Raw genomic sequence first — 18,689 nt, 5'->3', positions numbered from 1 at the left:
TTTAGAATGCATAAGACTTTAGACTAATGCATAATATTGTGTTATTTGTATTGATTTAAATATTTGGTATTATTAGACAATATTAGTATTGATTGTGGTTTTGCTTTAGTATTGATTGTGATTATGCTTTAATTTTAAAAAAGGATTGGTTCTTGTTATATTTTTCTAAGTGAATTTTACTATGTTAAATAATGGTTGGAGTCTTGAAAATTTGGATATTTTTACATGCTAGCTTACAAAAAGGTATCAACGTAATGTAATGTTCACGGCCCGGTTTTCACCCGGTATAATTGTGGTCCGAAAGTGTATTGATTTTATCGGATCTAGGATCGAGTTCGGGTCTAATAAATAGACCCTTTGTATATTTCGGGTCGAATCTGGGTCCTATCAAACCCGACTTCACCCGTCTCATATACACCCCTATATTATACTAATATAGTAAAACCATTAACATTCTAATAGTTAAAATACAACGGATCCGACATAACAAAAGTAAAGTAATTAGTTCAGTTATTCACTTAAAAAAGTACTAACACTTTAAAAATTTGATCTGCTTTGTAAATATAATAATTTATATATTAGCCAATAAAAAATTATTAAATTAGACTAAAAAATATCGCAAAAAATAAAAAAATACAAATAGACACCAGAAATATGCGAACTTGTGTAAGATATTTCTATTTATGCCTTTTCAATTTTCTTTCCCATTAATTCCATTTCAAATAAACCTTAATCCGCAACTCACCTCCCTTAACCTTTTTTTTTTCAGTTTTCTTTTCAATACTTCTATATATATAGTCAACTTTATAAAATAAAAATATTTAGTAATAAAAAAATATTAATAAAAATATCAAAATTTATTTTTTATTTTATTTAATATATTCTATAATAAATAAATATTAAATAAGCCAAATTTAAATTTTTCTTTGTCTTTCTGATATTTTTACAAAATTTCTCTCTCTCTCCTAAATTTCTAATGCATCCCACATGATTCAGCGTACAAAATTGTGCCACGTGTGATGCTAAACCCTATTTAATTTGGAACGTTTTATGGCTTGACTTAAGCAATTAAGCACTTAACCCTAGTTATATAGTAGTGCACATTGAATTGAAAAGAAAATGCCAATGCAACGATCGAGTTTGAGACAAATCACTTTCATATGAGTTGGTTCATTTTGTAACTACCAGTTTGATGACCAAGTCGCATGAAACGAAAGATACTTTTTATGTTAGAAAAGAATTAACACCAAGGATTTGAAGTTGAAGCAGTCTTTGTTTATTTGAGTTACCGTAAAAATTCAGACACGTTTCTTTAATCTCGTGCCCGAAAACACCGCACTCTCCATCACGTGCCACACACCCTCTTTCTCTCTCTCTCTCTCTCTCTATATAGACACACACACATTCTGATCTTCAAGCTTCTTCATTCATCTCTCTTCTCTTTGAAAATTGTGAATAATATAATGACAAGTGCAAGAGTGTTATTGAAGGATGAACTTGACATAGTGATTCCAACCATAAGGAACCTCGACTTCCTCGAGATGTGGAGGCCGTTCTTCCAGCCATACCATCTCATCATCGTTCAAGATGGTGACCCTTCAAAGACCATTAAGGTACCTGATGGATTCGACTATGAGCTCTATAACCGCAATGACATTAACAGAATCTTGGGTCCCAAGGCTTCTTGCATCTCCTTCAAGGATTCTGCTTGTCGTTGCTTCGGTTACATGGTCTCCAAGAAGAAGTATATCTACACCATTGATGATGATTGCTTTGTAAGTACTACTTCATCATCAAAGACAGAATCGTTGCATAATTTGATATATTTAACTGAACTGTCTAACATTATAGGATGAGAGTATGGAACTATATGGTTTGTGTAATACTAACTAATTAGAAGATATCTTCTAAACTTTGTGAATTGTAGATCTTGTTAGAATATTATTATATCTTGTTATGGATTTTACAGGCTGTTAGAAACAGTATGCTGTTTTGTTCCTATATAACATGTGATTTGAAACTCTGACATTGGTTGTGTAATGACAAGTTTAATTTGTCTACAATGTTATTCTTATATTATTGTTATCCTTGTCTTTTATGTGTTTCACACTTTCACTGCTCTATCTCCTTAACCAGTAACAGTAACATAATTTAAGATTGAAACATCTGCTGTTCAGTGTTCACATTGGTTTTGTTTTATGTGTATTCATCAATCTTTGGTATCCTAAGGTTGCAACTGATCCAAGTGGAGCAAAGATTAATGCACTTGCACAGCATATACAGAACCTTCTGTGTCCATCAACACCTTACTTCTTCAACACTCTGTATGAGCCTTACAGAGAAGGTGCAGATTTCGTTCGAGGCTACCCTTTCAGTCTTCGAGAAGGAGTTCCTACTGCTGTTTCTCATGGACTTTGGCTTAACATCCCAGACTATGATGCACCAACTCAGCTTGTGAAGCCTCTTGAGAGGAACACTAGGTTAGTATGTAGTACTAATAGTCTAATAGTACTTTCACTTTCACAAGAAGGTGTGCGATTCGCAGAATGTTTATATAATTCTAAAACAATTCTGAGAATCGCACACCTTCTTGTGTTAATTTCTTACTATGATTTTTTCTGAAGTGTGAGAGTATTGTGATTGTGGTTAAGGTATGTGGATGCTATTATGACAATTCCAAAAGGGACATTGTTTCCAATGTGTGGAATGAACTTGGCATTTGACCGTCACCTTATTGGACCAGCAATGTACTTTGGTCTCATGGGTGATGGCCAGCCAATAGGACGCTACGACGACATGTGGGCTGGCTGGTGCTGCAAGGTTAGATATATAATCATTCATGTATTTTCTTCTGTAAGATTAAACTTTTGCAAGAAATGATTTTTGTGCGTAAATTATACTGATTTATGTGTGCATACGTGTATATAGATACTAATTAAACATCTTCTAAAGTTACTAATATGATTTTGAGCCTAATTACTAAGATGATATGATTGTTTCAGGTAATATGTGATCACTTGGGATTAGGAATCAAGACTGGTCTGCCCTATATATATCACAGCAAGGCAAGTAATCCATTTGTAAACCTTAGGAAAGAGTACAAAGGAATATTCTGGCAAGAAGACATTATCCCATTCTTCCAGAATGTAGTTCTTTCAAAAGAAGCCACCACTGTTCAGAAGTGTTATGTTGAGCTAGCAAAGCTAGTCAAGGATAAACTCTCCAAAGTTGATCCTTACTTTGACAAGCTCGCTGAAGCCATGGTCACTTGGATTGAAGCTTGGGACGATCTTAACCCCCCTGCAAAATCAAATGCCAATGGCAAAGCATGAAGCAGTTATATATGTATGTTGGTGTAATTTATGTTGTTATGTTCAACTTGAAGCATTGGTAGGTGTAATTTGATTTAGTAACTTCCTTCCTTGAGTTTTAGATACAATAAAGTACAAGAGTGTTAGAATCATAGGGCATTGCTTTGTTTTGATTTTTTGTCTGATGGGGTAGAACATTGAGTTTCATGCGAAATAAATTGTTATAGGAAGGATATTCATGTATCGGTATGTTTTGTTGTTAGTTACTGATTACAGATCAATAGTAGAATGAAGTTTTCATTTCAGTGTAAAAGAAAATTCCTCTGTTCTTACGTGACTTAAGTCTCAAAATAGTCTCTGAAGTTGCACTCAAGTTTTAAAGTGATCCTTAAGTTAATAGTTACTGAGTTTTATCATCAAACTTGCACTCTAAGACTCATACTAGTCCTTAAAGAACTTTTCATTCATCGAACACTAAAACAACGTCGTTTTATATTTATAAAAAAAAAAACTCGGCATCCCCTTCTCCTTTCCTAACCCGAGTCCCTTCCCCTTCTCTTTCCCTTTCTTTCTGTTGCCGTTTCTTGCCGGTCCCTTCCCCTTCTCTTTCCCTTTCTTTCTGTTGCCGTTTCTTGCCGATCTCCGTCACAGCGCTGCACACCCCCTTCTCCAACCTAGTTTCTCCCCTCTATCTCTCTCTGCCTCTCCCTCTTCTCTTGTCTCCTCTCTCTCTCCTTCTGTCTTCCTGATCCTAAAATTAATTCTTCCATTACGTCATTTTGTTTTTCTTCATATACAACCAATCATCAATTTCCACACAGATGAACTAATTAAACATTCTCATTACTAATCAACATACACCATTTCAACAAACTCAATTCAAAGTCATCTTCTACTTAAACCATAAAATCCATTTATCAAGTTCAAAATTTTATGTAACTAGTGACAGAATAAACTCCATTGCAGTAAAAAAAAAATAAAAAAAACCCATAAAGGAAAAAGACAAAGAGGATAGACTAAGTTGAGAAGGGGGGCAAGCAGCATGGCATCGTGACGGAAGCCGATGAGAGGCGGTGGCAGAGGCCTTGGGTTGGAGAAGGGGGAGGAAAAGGGAAAGGAGAAGGACCTCAGGTTGGGGAAGGAGAGGAGAAGGGGAATGACCTCAAATTAGGGAAGGAGAAGAAAAAGGAAGAGGAGAAGGAAAATGGGTATTTTTTTTTTTTTGTAATAAATACAAAATGACGTCGTTTTCAGTGTTTCAATGAACGGAAAGTGCCTTAAGGACTAGTATGAGTCCTAAAATGCACTAGTATGAGTCCTAAAATGTAAGTTCGAGGACAAAATTGAATTACTATTAATTTGAATGACTATTTTGAGGCTTAAGTGCAATTTCAAAGACTACTTTAAGACTCAACTCAATCATATGTGTATGTTTCTTGTGATTTATCATTCTAGAATCAACCAGCATTGATATTCATATGAACTTGGCTTTTAATCAACTTTGCTATAACATATTATAATATTCACTTGTTAATGCAGAATTTTTAACTGTTGAGTTACCCGCTTCCTAGCCATATGTTATAAGTGGAAATTGAGTGAACAATGATAAGAATATCTTTTGTGCACTAGAGTTAAAATAACATGGAGTTTATAACAGTAACATTTCTATAGTTCACGTGACTAAATAAACATGTCGTACGTTAATTATATTATTTGTACTCACTTTTATTTTGTAGTTCCTTAACCGAAAGATGTCTTTAATCTTACTATTGAAATAGTGTGAATTTATACATGTTAAAAAAAACGTGTCAACTTGATGAACAAAAATGAAGCAAGTACAGGAAAAAGTTTGCTTGATTTATTGGTAGCTGGATAGGAGTTGGAAGTTTACGAGAATGGTCCACAATTAGAAGTTGTCATTGCACCAGAGCCGTGATTTTTGGTTTTTATTCATAGACATTATCTTCTGATAATCAGAAACTTTGTTCTTTTCTTTCTACTGTCCAAACCATTTATTCCATTTTAGTAGCAATTGAAGTTATTGTTACATTGGAACATTGTTCACTGTTTCTGGCTTTCTATGCCTATAGAAGTTCCAACTTTTATGGTTCTTGGTTCAAGAGGAGAAAAATTTGAGAAATGAGAGGTGACGTGTGTTACAAGTTTTAAGGAACTAATATTTGAAAAAATATTTTACAAAAAGAGGAATAGAAATTTAGCGAAAAACATTGAATTTAATTTTGATGCACTTTCAGTATAAAATAGTTTTACACGTGACACCACATCAGCAAAAATAATTAATTTTCACATAATTACTTTTCACATTGACTATGTGAATAGTTATCCAAAAGAACGAATGTAATTGTATGACTGTGTAAAATGTTTTACATTGTCAGTGCATCAAAATTAAACTCAAGAAACATTACCTTACAATACAATTTCCCATTTTCAATACTTAATTCAATATCATGCAGTCATGCAGAGTGAAACAAACAGAAAAAGAAAGAAAAAGAAAAAATAAATAAAATAAATAAAATAAAAAACACCACTCTCTAGACCTCTCTAATGTACTCTCACTTTGCCTATAAATTCTACAAAATTTGGTGACAACAAATGAGCTTCCATTAGTAAACAACGATGAAGCCCAATAAAGGACCCCATTTTTGAGCTAGGTTGTGATGTTATTTTCTTCTACCTTCTGCTTCTTAGTTTTAGATTCTTCATTGTCTTCCTGGTTGAGAACTCCATTAATTGCAGCTTCCCCCAACAGAGAAACATGCTTACTAGTAATTTGACGACCTGCCCTAACTTTAGGACCCCAATGCTTTTCGGGATTCGGAAGAAAGCGTGCAACCTTCTTAGCTTGTGCCTTGCTAAGAGATGCCACTGCTCTAGCAAAATTAGCCTATAAGGCAAACAATATAGAGGTTTTAGAGTCTGCTTCAGTAAATAACTTGTATAAATGTGTTATATGGAGAAAACTTCAGGAGAAGAAAAACTTGAAATGGAAAATATACCTGAAGAACAGGTTCCTTTGCAAGTATGACAGTTCCTGCTTGATCTGCTGGTTGAGCTTTTACAGGATGATTTTTTACCTATCCGCAAAACATAATCAGTGACTGTAACTAACAGACTATCGATGGAAAAAGAAAAGAAACATTATAAATTCTTACCCAACAGCGCATGATATCCCAAATAACATCCATGGGTGCATCTGATTTGAGTCCCAGTGGATTAACATGTGTTCCGGATATGCGGTAGCCAGCATTGATCACGGCAGATCGGAAAATAACTGCAGATGGAGAAGTGCATTTAAGTGTAGCACAGAGATTGTGCAGACTTAGAAACAAGGGTACATCAGGCAACTCCTGAAATAACACATTTGTTTAATATCAGCATAACCGAAATGCATGTGATAAGTTAATGGTATATTGGTATGAAAAGAACAGACAGTGCAAAGACAAACCTCCGATATTGTAGTAAGCAGTGCAGATATACGATCATAAGCAGGATAACTGCTCTTCATTGATTTCACGTCCGCAAGCATAGAAGTCACCCATTCTTGGTCATGGATTGGAGCAGACCATATAGGTCCACCCATATTGAATTTCTTCCCACAGTAAGTGCATTCTTGAGGAACAACAGGACCATAGCCAGGCAGATATCTGACACTATTATTCTGAAAAATGAGGGGAAAAGGGCTACTCAATATCATTGCATTTTGCAAGTATAATCATAGTAAAGCAATACGTTTCATCATAAACGACATCTGACATCTCCCTACACTAGAGGTTTGGCACCTTTAAGACATGAGATAAACATAGATGTAAATGCAGGAAAACATAATGTTCATCTTCATAGTTTTCAGTTAGGAATGTTATCTTATATTTATTGGTGTCAGCAATAACCATTTCAAGAACAAAAGAGTGATGGATCAAACATGTAGACATTGAAGAACTTGTCTACTTAACATACAAAAAGACCAGCACTGATAAAGATAGGGTAGAGAAGTGATGATTCGGGATTAATTATTTCATTTATCAAGCAACATGTACTTCCTATGGTACATATGCCATGCTTTTAATTGATAGGGCTTTGGAAGTATCAGCAACGGATCAAACCATGATATGTATATACCTTGGCAATGGTCCTCCCAATGGGCTGTAGGTGGAAAGAATCACAGCCAGTGCACTGATAAACATATGAAAGCTTCAGGGGAGTGTTTTTCATTGCACTTGCAGAACTGCAGCCAATAATTTCATGTTTCAGTAGGCAGAAAAGACAGTGAAGAACTGTTATACTTGTAAAATTATCACTTCTAAATGGCTCCAGAAAGTTTTCAGTACAATTATAGCGGAAAAAAAAAGTTGTAGAAGGATTTACGTATATATGCGAACAAAAACGCGAACATAGAAGTCAATCTGTACAGATAGCACAGGAACAATGTATCTCTTGTAACGATTAGCATGACTCTGCATAAAATGGAGAGAAAAGGATCATATGCATATACTAAATAAACAAATTTACAGATATTTAGTTGCTATAAAATCCAACACATTATGCTAATCTATTTAGTTGGTTAATGCTGTATGCTTGGCAACAAAACATCTAGGCCTCTAAATTAAAGCAAAACATCACCCTAATTAACATAAACAAACTATTAAGTTACTGTACAAATTTCAGTTTTATTAACAAGTTCCTAAGGGCATCAGTTAAGGAAACAAGGAAAGGAAACTATTCTGTTCATTTTATATATAGCAAACCATAATTTGATATAACTAACAACAATAATTAATCGCCAGAAGTTCCATGATGTATAACCCTTATGTGTTGCAAGCAATCATGGGTTACTGCCTGGAACCTTCCGTGAATGTTAAAGTTCCTATCCAAGTGATCTCTTTTTTGTTTCTTTTTTTTCCTCGTGTTTGGGGAACGGTTAAAATTTTATTAATAAAGAGGTACTGGTACTTTCCACGAATTTTTCAAAGAGTGAAGGCAAAAGAATAGCATCATTGTTATCTTACATTTCTCAAATTCAACTAGTTTTTATCAAGCCGCCTCTCAATTCCTTATTACTTAAAACAATAAATTATAGACATACCTCAATGGAAGCGAGAAGGATTCTCAAAGCCATTTCATGGCAATATTTTCCTCTCAGCGGATACGAACCATATCTGGTATGAATAGCATTTTTAAGAAGTCAGTCCACAACTCAAGTTATTGTTGAATAAAGATCACAACAAATAAAAGTATTAACATTACTTCGAATAGCAGACCTCCCCATTTCCCCCACAGAGCACTGCCATATCTGTTGCCGTACACATCAGCATACCTCCATCAGCAACAGATTGAACTGCTGAATCCAGGAACACGGAAGGTGAACCATAAGGATCAAGATCAACCTGGAAAAAAAGAAAAGAACACATAAACCCCATGAAAAATAGTTAAAGTAAAAAAGGATATAAAAAATGACTTGCATGGGATAGAATAGCAGATCATGCATTAATTTCTTAATAATCACAACTGGTGATCTGGATCAGTATTCAGGGTCACCAATTAAAAGTCTTCTCATTGTGTCTAAAGGTCAACCCAGGCATGTAACAACATCATCTACTCACCACGTCGAACTCTTTGGGGTGGGTTAGCATATATACACGAGCATCAGCGAGATGAGACTCAACTTTTGAACACGCTACTGAACCATTGAATTTGATGTTCCTTCTGCAAGCGTCAACAGAAGCTGCTCAAGCAAAAATTCGGACTTAGTTGTCAACAGCATAAGCTTAATGATGCATACAAATAAGTAATTGCTTAAAGGAAAGGGCAATATAATAAATTGTTTAGATCAGAAAAAGTCAAAAGTGACAAACTAACAATATATGCACTGTCAACACAGAAAGCTAGATCTTTCATGTTTTCGATAAATAAAACAAATTTGGTAGAGAATATTCTAAGACTTATGCAAAATCCTTGAATCACCTTGATCATTGTCCAGAGCAACCACCTGACCAATTCCTTCCACTTCACGAGCATACCTGAGGGCCCTTAATCCAGAAGCAGACAATGCCTGAATATATAAACGCATTAAACACAACACATGAGTTCCATAATGCATTGAAGAGGAAATTATCCAATAGCTATTAAATGTACAATGGCAAATGATGATGCCTGTACCAAATGAATATGTAAATGGAACACAAACTTAAAAAACAATCTATAACCTCCAGAACTCTTGGTGGCTTCAGTTCCCTCTGAACTTTTCCATCTGCATTACTCATTGACTCCCCTGCCCCGTTGCATTCTTCAGAGCTCTTGACTTGCTCCTCTGCTGTGTTGCATGGTTCATCAAGAGCCATTCGATTCCCATCTTCACATTCGCCATTATCTCTACAATCTTCAGGTGGAGATGCATGAGGGACATCCTCCTTGGCAGGTTCAGAAGCATCACTTTCAGATACTTTTGGAGCTCTTTTAGCTTTCTTGGGCGAATTTGCTTCATGTTCTTCCTTACGTTTGGATATAAAAGTTCTCAAAACAGCAATTGACATATCCCTGTTATTAACCTAATATGATAAATAAGAATGATAAGTAGCGTTTACCAATCACCACCAAGTCACCAACACACTATAACAAAAATCAAGCACATAAAATGCACCAAAAATAGATAAAATTCAAACTTGATAAATTCAGATGATATGCAATGAACTGTGACATCAATAAACAAACATTAAACAATCCATAACCAAAAAATAACGCAACTTTGCCATTTGCCAGTAATACTCAACTACCCAAGTTCCAAAATTTGATTTTTCTCTGCTCTATGACCATTTTCTACTAGTAATTTCTAGAAACACCTAAACTCCAACCCAGAAACGTATCCAAATCCCAGAACAAAATCATCACAAGCATGAAACTTTGAACCTGGAGAAGCATCAAAGAAGAAGAAAGGAGAGATTTTTGGGACCTGGGCTTTGTTATAGAAAACTTCATTCTGTTTGTGCATGAGAATCTCAGCTTCTCCTTCCTTTACGATCTTGAATTCACTGAGATCGGCCATTGCTGAGAGAATAAGAAGAGCAACACACTGTAGCGGTTTTTCTGAGAGTTAGAGCTTCTGTAACTGCAACTCAATCGTGTCTATATTTATATGCACGCTGGAAACAGAAAAAGAAAAAGGAAAAGAAAAATGGCCACTACAAACCCTATTGGTTTATCTTAATTAATTTTCAAAGTTCTCTATGTCCGCAAATTCAATGGAGATCTGTTTTGTCTAATTTATTTTTTTATTTTTATTATTCAAATTTTTTTTCTTTTTGATGTCGTGAACATTTAAATTTAAATTAGTATTTAATTGAAATCATAAGCAATAAAATTGAGTCAAATAATAAGCATGTTTGATAAAATAGTAAATAATTAAATACTAAGTTAATACAGCATACTTTAAAAACAATGTTGATATGGATTACTTTAACTAATAAATTTGCATGTGGTTTTATACTTTATACTTGTATTTATTTTATCATTGCGCGAGGTATTTATCGTCAAATTTTTAAGTTAAAGATATCAATTTATACAACGGGATTATGAGTTCAGTTTATTTTTTTAGGAATGAATATAATTTCATAAATATTTATGCAATATACACAAGACTTAAATTCGTAAATCAAGTTTTGAAAAATATTTGCAAGTTTGCACTAACTGGGTAAAAGTGGGTTAGTGGGTGTTAGTGGCTAAAATATATGTATTGAGGTGAATGATTGAGAACGGTTTTTGTTTTTTCATTTTAATAGTGGTGGTGCTTGTTGGGCTCTAATTATGAGTCCATTTTGAAAGAGCCCAATATGTGTGTTTGGTGTGTAAAAAAAAAAAGCCTTGATGATATGGGTGAAGAGGAGTATGTGGGGGAAACACCAATGGAAATAACTATAGAGCCTAAACTAAATTGGATTGGTGAGAGATAAAAGAAACCACTTTCCAAGTTTTTCTCTCATCCGGAGGGACGATGCTCTCAACAGGAGAGGAACCATAGAACCTTGGGTTCTGTTTCACTTGAAACTCAATTTATAAGAGGTTGAAACCTTCCCTTTTCATTCACGAAATCATCATATACACCTCCTTTCGCCCCATTCATCGAGGTTAGCAACGTTTCTTACATTACCTGAAACAAACATAGACAAACACAAGATCATCTCTGTTCAACATATCCAGCATAATGCGTATCAACTCATATAAGGTTAGAGAGTTACCAAAATACTAAATAGTTTGTCCACAACCCTCTTTCTCTACCTCTCTAAGTCTCCTGTTCTTTTGGACCTGCCGTCCAATAGTAAACCTTCATCTTCTTCACCTTTCTCTCTAAACCATCAACCACTGTCCCTATTATCAACATAATAGTCTCTCCTCTCATCTCCTTCCAATTCTCAAACATGACCAGACCAAACATGGGTACAGATCCTATAGAAGGAACTACCATCACCCTCAATTCTCATCCAAGCCCAGGCTTCAAAGCAAACAGTTTCAACTTAATTGGAAAAATCATCACAGACAGAGAGCTGAAGTATAAGGCCATAAAGAACTCGATCCTAGGAATGTGGGGCAATCCAAAGGATGTTACCATCTCAGAAGTTGGAAGGAACAAGATTCTCATAAGCTTCAAAGACAGTCGCACAGGAAATAGATTCCTGAGGAATGGTCCGTGGAATGTCAAGGGACATCTGATGAACCTTCAAAGGTGGTTGTATGGGGAGTCTATCCTGGACGTCAGCCACGACTTTATGGAATTCTGGATACAGGTGCATGGGCTTCCTGTAGAAAGATTAAATGCTGAAACTGCCAAAATCATTGGAGATATGATAGGAATAGTGGGAGAAGTGGAAGACCCCATAAAAGAAGGCACCCTACAAAGGAACTTCCTAAGACTTAGGGTAGCCATCAACATTACACAACCTCTTCAGACAGGATTCTGGTTGAACAGAGGTAACAAGCCCAAATCTTGGATAAGCTTCCAGTACGAAAGATTACAAGACAACTACTGCTTCAAGTGTGGAATCATTGGCCACGAGAAGAGAAACTGTGACAAGCCTCAAGCCATGGCATGCTGGGACCCTACCAAACCAAAGTATGGCGTAGAGCTGGGAACAGAAAGGGCAAGGCCACTGCACTCACCAAGGGAGGAAGAAGCATTGGAGCAACAAATCAGGGAGAACGAAGCAGCGCGTGGAGATCAGACGCTGGAGGATGAAGGTGTCAATAGCAAAAGCACTGAAAACGACCCTAAGAACCAATGGGTAAAAGAAGTAGAAGAAATAGAGGTCACTTCTGGAGAGATTAAAATAAAAGAGACAGATGGAAGAGGCGGCGAAAAGATGGAGGAGCAGAGAGGAGATATCCCACTGCCACAAGGAAGATGGCCAGAAGATAGAGACATACGCCTCCTGAACATCCTCGGAACAGCAGCTCACAACTTACGAGGAATAAAAGGAAGAAGTGTGATGGGAGGAAAGGAAGTTTCAAGAAAAGAGAAGTGGACAGGGCCGGAAGGCATATCTCAGGAGAAAACTAGGATCCAGGATGGGCCATCAAACTGGATGAGGCCCAACTCACCACAAGTCCAAGATAACAGAAGCAAAGAAATGATAGAAGGAAAATCAAATGATAAGGGCCTAAGTAAACCTCAATACCCAATAAATTTAATTCACCCAGGGCAGGATACCATAAGGGCCCAACGAGGAGGAGATTGCCAATATGATCATCCAGCCAACCCTCTCTCGGGCCCGTCGAAACAGGAAATGGAAAAAGAAGGTAGGCAGAATGAAGAGGGCCAAGAAGGGGACAAGAACAACGTCAACCTTAGATGGGCTACAAGAGAAGAAGCCGGAAAATGGGAGAAAAAAATGAGCCAGGAGAAAAAGCAAGCATACAAAAACCAAGATGGAGTCACCTACTATGTTGAATTGGCTCCGGAAGATGAGTTTGCAGAATCTGAAGCAAGTAACAAGGTTAACAAGGACATGAAGATATGGGAAGAAATACTCAGCATAGGTATGCAATACAATTTGAAGATCAAGAGGAAAAGAGAGCACTCAGAAATCAAAGCACTTACCAACTCCAACTGGGATGATGACCAAGAGTCAAGGAACAGCAAACGAAACAAAGCAGTGGCACAGAAAGGAAACAACATGGATTTGGACGAGCAAGAACCAACTTATAAGGCTGAGGAGGCGGGCCCACACATGCCCCCACCCCAACCATGATTATCCTAAGTTGGAACTGTCGCGGTATGGCGGCGACTGCGACAGTGTCCGAATTAAAAAATATGTGCAAGAAGCACAAGCCGGCCATAGTCTACTTAATGGAAACTAGATGTAAGGAAAAGAATGTAAAGAAGTTTGCTAGGAAGCTTCAGTTTAAGAATAGTTTTTGTGTAGAACCCCGGGGCTTGTCCGGGGGTCTGTGTCTTTTATGGAATGAAAAAATTAGTATTTCAGTTTATTCTTGGTGTCAAAATTATATCATTGCAGACATAAAGAGCAATAACAATCCAAACTGGAAGTGTTGCTTTACATATGGCAATCCAATTTTCAAACAGAGAAGGAGAACTTGGCAAGCAATTAGTGAGTCCAAGGACCTGATGGATGAACCAAGTTGCTTCATAGGTGATTTCAATGACATCCTTCATCAAGAAGAGAAGATCGGCAAGCACCCCAAACCACGCATACAAATAGAAGAGTTCAGGAATCTAGTGCACAAGAAGAACCTCATGGACCTGGAACTCAAAGGCAGTAAATTCACTTGGTTCAGTAACCCAAGAGAAGGCTTTGTGACAAGAGAAAGAATAGACAGAGCTCTAGTAAACTGGAAGTGGAGACAGATCTTCAACCATGCCAAACTGATAGCTCTACCTGCAATATCTTCAGACCATTGCCCATTATTACTCAACATAGAACCGAATCAGAGGGTTCCAAGGCAGTTCAGATACGAGGCCTACTGGGACGATAAGGAGGAGTGCAAGGAAGTCATAAGAAAGGGGTGGACATCCAAGGCACAAGGTGGAGACTGGAACAATTTCATGGAAAAAACCAGCAACTGCATCAAAAATCTCCAAGAGTGGAACCGCAAGAGCTTCAAAAGAGCCGACGAGGAGATTACTAGATTGCAACGTAAAATCCAGAATCTCCAAAACTCCCATCACAACCCAAGACAGCAGCACCAAATTGAGAATGCTAAACAAAGAATTAGAGAACTATGGAGACAAGAAGAAAAATATTGGGCTCAAAGAACTAGAGTGAAATGGCTCAAATGGGGAGACCGTAACACAGCATTCTTTCACGCTTCAACCATTCAAAGGAGAGATAGGAACCGCATCGATAGGTTGAGGGATGCAGAAGGGAGATGGGTACAAGAACAGGAGGAAATCTTACGACTCATAGAAGACTACTACTCCAAGCTTTTCACTTCCAGCGGGCAACCTAATTTAGAGGAATGTATAAAAGAGGTTCCCAAAAGAGTCACTGAAGAAATGAATACAGATCTCCTGAAAGAAGTCACAGAGGACGAGATCAAACAGGCAGCGTTTAGTATGGATGGTTCTAGAGCTCCAGGGCCAGATGGATTAAATGGTCTTTTTTATCAGAACCATTGGAGCACCATAAGCAACGATGTATGTGCTGTGGTTAAAAATTTCTTTCAAGGAGGCTCCATACCAAAACAAATCAATGAAACACAGGTGGTGCTCATTCCAAAGATTAAGCAAGCAGAAACCTTGAACCAGTTGAGACCCATAAGCTGCTGCAACTACATTTACAAAATAATATCTAAGGTGTTAGTGGCTAGATTACGGGGAATCATAGATAAGATCGTTTCACCAACCCAAAGTGCATTTGTTAGTGGAAGACTCATTCAAGATAACATAGTCATAGTCCAAGAAGCAATCCACAGAATAACAAGTAAAGGGAAAGAAGCCACCAAGGACTTAGCCATCAAGCTCGATATGAATAAAGCTTACGATAGGATGGAGTGGAAGTTCATAGAAGAAGCGCTAAAGGCCTTCGGGTTCCATCAAGAATGGGTGAAGCTCATAATGGAGTGCATCAGAAGTGTGACATATAAGTTCAAGATCAATGGAGCTCTAACCAATGAAATCATTCCACAAAGAGGACTAAGACAGGGAGACCCCCTTTCCCCTTATCTCTTTATCTTAGCTTCTGAAATTTTTACCATTTTAATGGACAATGCCCTAAACAAAAAGATTATCTCAGGAGTTAAGCTAGCACCTAAAGCACCAATTATCACTCACTTACTGTTCGCTGATGATTGTATCATATTTTCAGGGGCAGAAGAGGAGGAAATCTATCAACTAGTACAGATCCTGAACCAATATACCTCGACCTCGGGACAAGTGATCAATTTAGAAAAATCAGGAATAATCTTTGGTAACCAGATTCCGATCCAAACCAGAGTCAACATAGAAGACATTCTCAACATTCCAACTTGGGACAGCCCAGGGAGATACTTGGGACTCCCGGCTCAATGGGGAAGGGCGAAAGGCAAGGCTCTAGAGTGGATCATGGAAAAAGTGGAAGGAAAAATAGAAGGATGGAAAGAAAGCCTGTTAAATCAAGCTGGTAAGGAGGTCCTTATAAAAGCAGTCATTCAAGCAATTCCAACATACGCCATGAGCATTCTAAGGTTCCCCAAATCCTTTTGCAATAAATTAAATGCCAAAATCGCTAAGTTTTGGTGGAGAAGTCAAGGAAGAGAAAGAGGGATCCATTGGAAGGCTTGGCCAAAGCTATGCAAGAGTAAGAAGGAAGGAGGACTCGGTTTTAAGGAGTTTCACCACCAGAATACGGCGCATCTAGCCAAACAGGCTTGGAGAGTGATCAGGAACCCGGAAGCAAAATGGGTACAAGTGCTCAAGGCTCTATATTTTCCAGATTGCGATTTTTGGGAAGCGTCAAAGCATCGGAAGGGCACATGGATATGGAACAGCTTACTGCAAGGGAGGGAGCTTATAAAGAGTAAAGGAAAATGGAGCATAGGCAAAGGAAGTGGAGTGAAGGTATGGGGTGATAACTGGATTCATGGATTCAACGAGCCACTCAAAAGAGGAGGAAGTGACAATCAAAGAGTAGAAGAACTACTAACACCTTCTAGAGTATGGGATAGAGCGAAAATCCAAAGGAGTTTCCCCCCAGTTGTAGCACATAAAATACTCCAAACTCCAGTAAGCCGGATCTCTAAGGAGGACAGATTATTGTGGCCCTTCAGGAAGGATGGAGAATTCACAACCAAAACAGGGTACTATGCGGCAAAAAAAGAAGAAGACGAAAGAAGTCACTACTATAGCCCATCATCAAGCTCAGTGTTCGAAGAACTATGGGAAGGGATTTGGAACATAAAGGCACCCCAAAAAATCAAAATGTTCCTGTGGAAGGTCGCACACAACATCATACCGGTAAGGGCAAATTTAAAAAAAAAGAGATTATTGACAAATAGTGTTTGTCCGATCTGTGCGCAAGAGGAAGAGACCAGTGAACATACTCTCCTGCTCTGCGATTGGACCAGAGCAGTGTGGTTTGGCTCACAGTCACAATGCACGCCAACAAACCAAAACGTCAGATCAGTGGGACAATGGCTACAACAAATGTACATAAAGTGTAAAGAAGCCAACAGAACGGAAGTGGACCAGAATTGGAGTAGAATTGGCATCACTATGTGGACAATTTGGAAGGCTAGAAACAACTACGAGTACAACAACATAGAGCCTAACCCAGAGTCTACCATCAATCATGCAAGAATAATAGAGAAAGAATACAACAGCCTAATAAAAGAAAACATCTCCAAAGTCAGAGAAGACAACAAAGGGAGATCATTACCTGTCATTTGGAGACCTCCTCCTCAGAGCTGGCTCAAGGTAAATTCTGAGGCTGCTTTTTCCATTGGAACTAAGACAGGGGCAACAGCTTCAGTGATCAGAGACCATACAGGAAAAATCCTGGGGGATCTGCAACAGTGATTCAAGCAAACTCAAGCCTATCAGCAGAGGCACAAGCATTAAGGGAAGCTGTAATTCTAGTGGAAAATTTAAATATTCAAAGAGCCATCATTGAAACAGATAGTCTGCAGATTGTTCAGACTCTCAAGTCAGGGGATACAATTTGGGAAATAGACCCAATCATTCAAGACATAATTTCTATTCAAAAAAGACTCTCAAACTGTGGTTTCACCTGGACCCCTCGAGAAGGAAACAGACTGGCTCATTCACTAGCAGCTCTGAAACTCAAAAATCTACTTCCTGCTAGTTGGCCAATAACTCCCCCGCCTCAAACTGCAGACATCATCAGAAGAGAAAGAATTGGACTGCTTCTCCAAAATTCTCATCAGCAAACCTGAATGCATAATTAGAGCTGTCAATAGAGCTCACTTTGCAAGCATGGCCAGATCTATGTTATATATATATAAATAACTATATACTCTCATATATATATATATATATATATATATATATATATATATATATATATATATATATATATTATCTTTAAAAAAAAAAAAAAACTAAAAATAAGATATTCCTTTCGAGAATTGGATCTTAGTCAAAAAAAAAAAAAAAAAACTAATAGTATAATATATATATATATATATATATATATATATATATATATATATATATATATATATTATACAAAATAATATTTATTTTAAGGAAAAGATGAGGAATGGTTAATTGGTAGGTTAAGGGGATTGAGGATTGGAGCAATTGGGAAGGGAAGGCACCTTTACCGCATAGAGCATCAAACCAACCAAGCTTGTAGGGATCCCATCAGACTTCTCCTATGCCAAAGTGCCGCTTATCTAGGTATCATTTCTATCGGAGCTTGTTTCTTCGCAAGCGGCTTCCAGCAGCCTAGCTTCTGTGAGTCGGAGTAGCGCTCCTCAAAAACTATCCGCCTAAAAGGGAATGAACAGGGGAGCAACTCCGTCCTTCTTCTTCTCCGGAGAGCCGGATCGAACTGGGTCTCCGCCTTTGGCCAACCTGATTCAGAGTCATCCTCTTTTTCTCGAGTCGTTAGTTCTGGAATTTGCCTCTTCTGGTTTAGTGCGTTAAGTGAGAGTGGTTGGTTGAGAGAGAGAGGTAATCTGTTGTTTGAATTAGGATAGTTAGGCGGGCGGGTGTGGGGCTCGGTTCTGTTAGGGTGTGGGTCGGGTGTCCGGCCTACACCAGGTCCAAAAAAAAAAAAAAAAAAACTAAATTGGATTGGTCCAGTTGTTAGTTGATTAGTCCGTTTAAATAAGTATCGGAAGTTTGAATTTTGCCTTGTGCATGCAGTAATCTATTGACTAATAACAAACCCTTAAATAAAATTCAGTATCGCG

General features: G+C 37.5%; 2 protein-coding genes across 2 annotated transcripts; one reads left to right on the top strand and one right to left on the bottom strand.

Moving 5' to 3' along the window:
• The first annotated feature begins 1,256 nt into the window (after nt 1-1,256).
• Nucleotides 1,257-3,629, top strand: LOC112797929 (UDP-arabinopyranose mutase 1). The gene is made up of 4 exons (XM_025841043.3): nt 1,257-1,775; nt 2,230-2,480; nt 2,652-2,820; nt 3,003-3,629. The coding sequence occupies exons 1-4, from the start codon at nt 1,464-1,466 to the stop codon at nt 3,330-3,332; spliced, it is 1,062 nt and encodes a 353-aa protein (XP_025696828.1). The 5' UTR covers nt 1,257-1,463; the 3' UTR covers nt 3,333-3,629.
• Nucleotides 3,630-5,651: 2,022 nt separating this feature from the next.
• Nucleotides 5,652-10,557, bottom strand: LOC112797928 (tRNA (guanine(26)-N(2))-dimethyltransferase 2). The gene is made up of 12 exons (XM_025841042.3): nt 10,276-10,557; nt 9,533-9,874; nt 9,291-9,378; nt 8,930-9,051; nt 8,574-8,713; nt 8,413-8,485; nt 7,695-7,783; nt 7,449-7,554; nt 6,778-6,990; nt 6,485-6,679; nt 6,329-6,406; nt 5,652-6,216 (listed from the first exon to the last, which is right to left on the bottom strand). The coding sequence occupies exons 1-12, from the start codon at nt 10,366-10,368 to the stop codon at nt 5,980-5,982; spliced, it is 1,776 nt and encodes a 591-aa protein (XP_025696827.1). The 5' UTR covers nt 10,369-10,557; the 3' UTR covers nt 5,652-5,979.
• Nucleotides 10,558-18,689: the final 8,132 nt, after the last annotated feature.

The sequence above is a fragment of the Arachis hypogaea genome, chromosome 4 (assembly GCF_003086295.3).
Source record: "Arachis hypogaea cultivar Tifrunner chromosome 4, arahy.Tifrunner.gnm2.J5K5, whole genome shotgun sequence".
Taxonomy (NCBI): domain Eukaryota; kingdom Viridiplantae; phylum Streptophyta; class Magnoliopsida; order Fabales; family Fabaceae; genus Arachis; species Arachis hypogaea.
The sequence above is the reverse complement of the archived record's forward strand: the minus strand, read 5'-3'. Positions and strand labels throughout refer to the sequence as shown.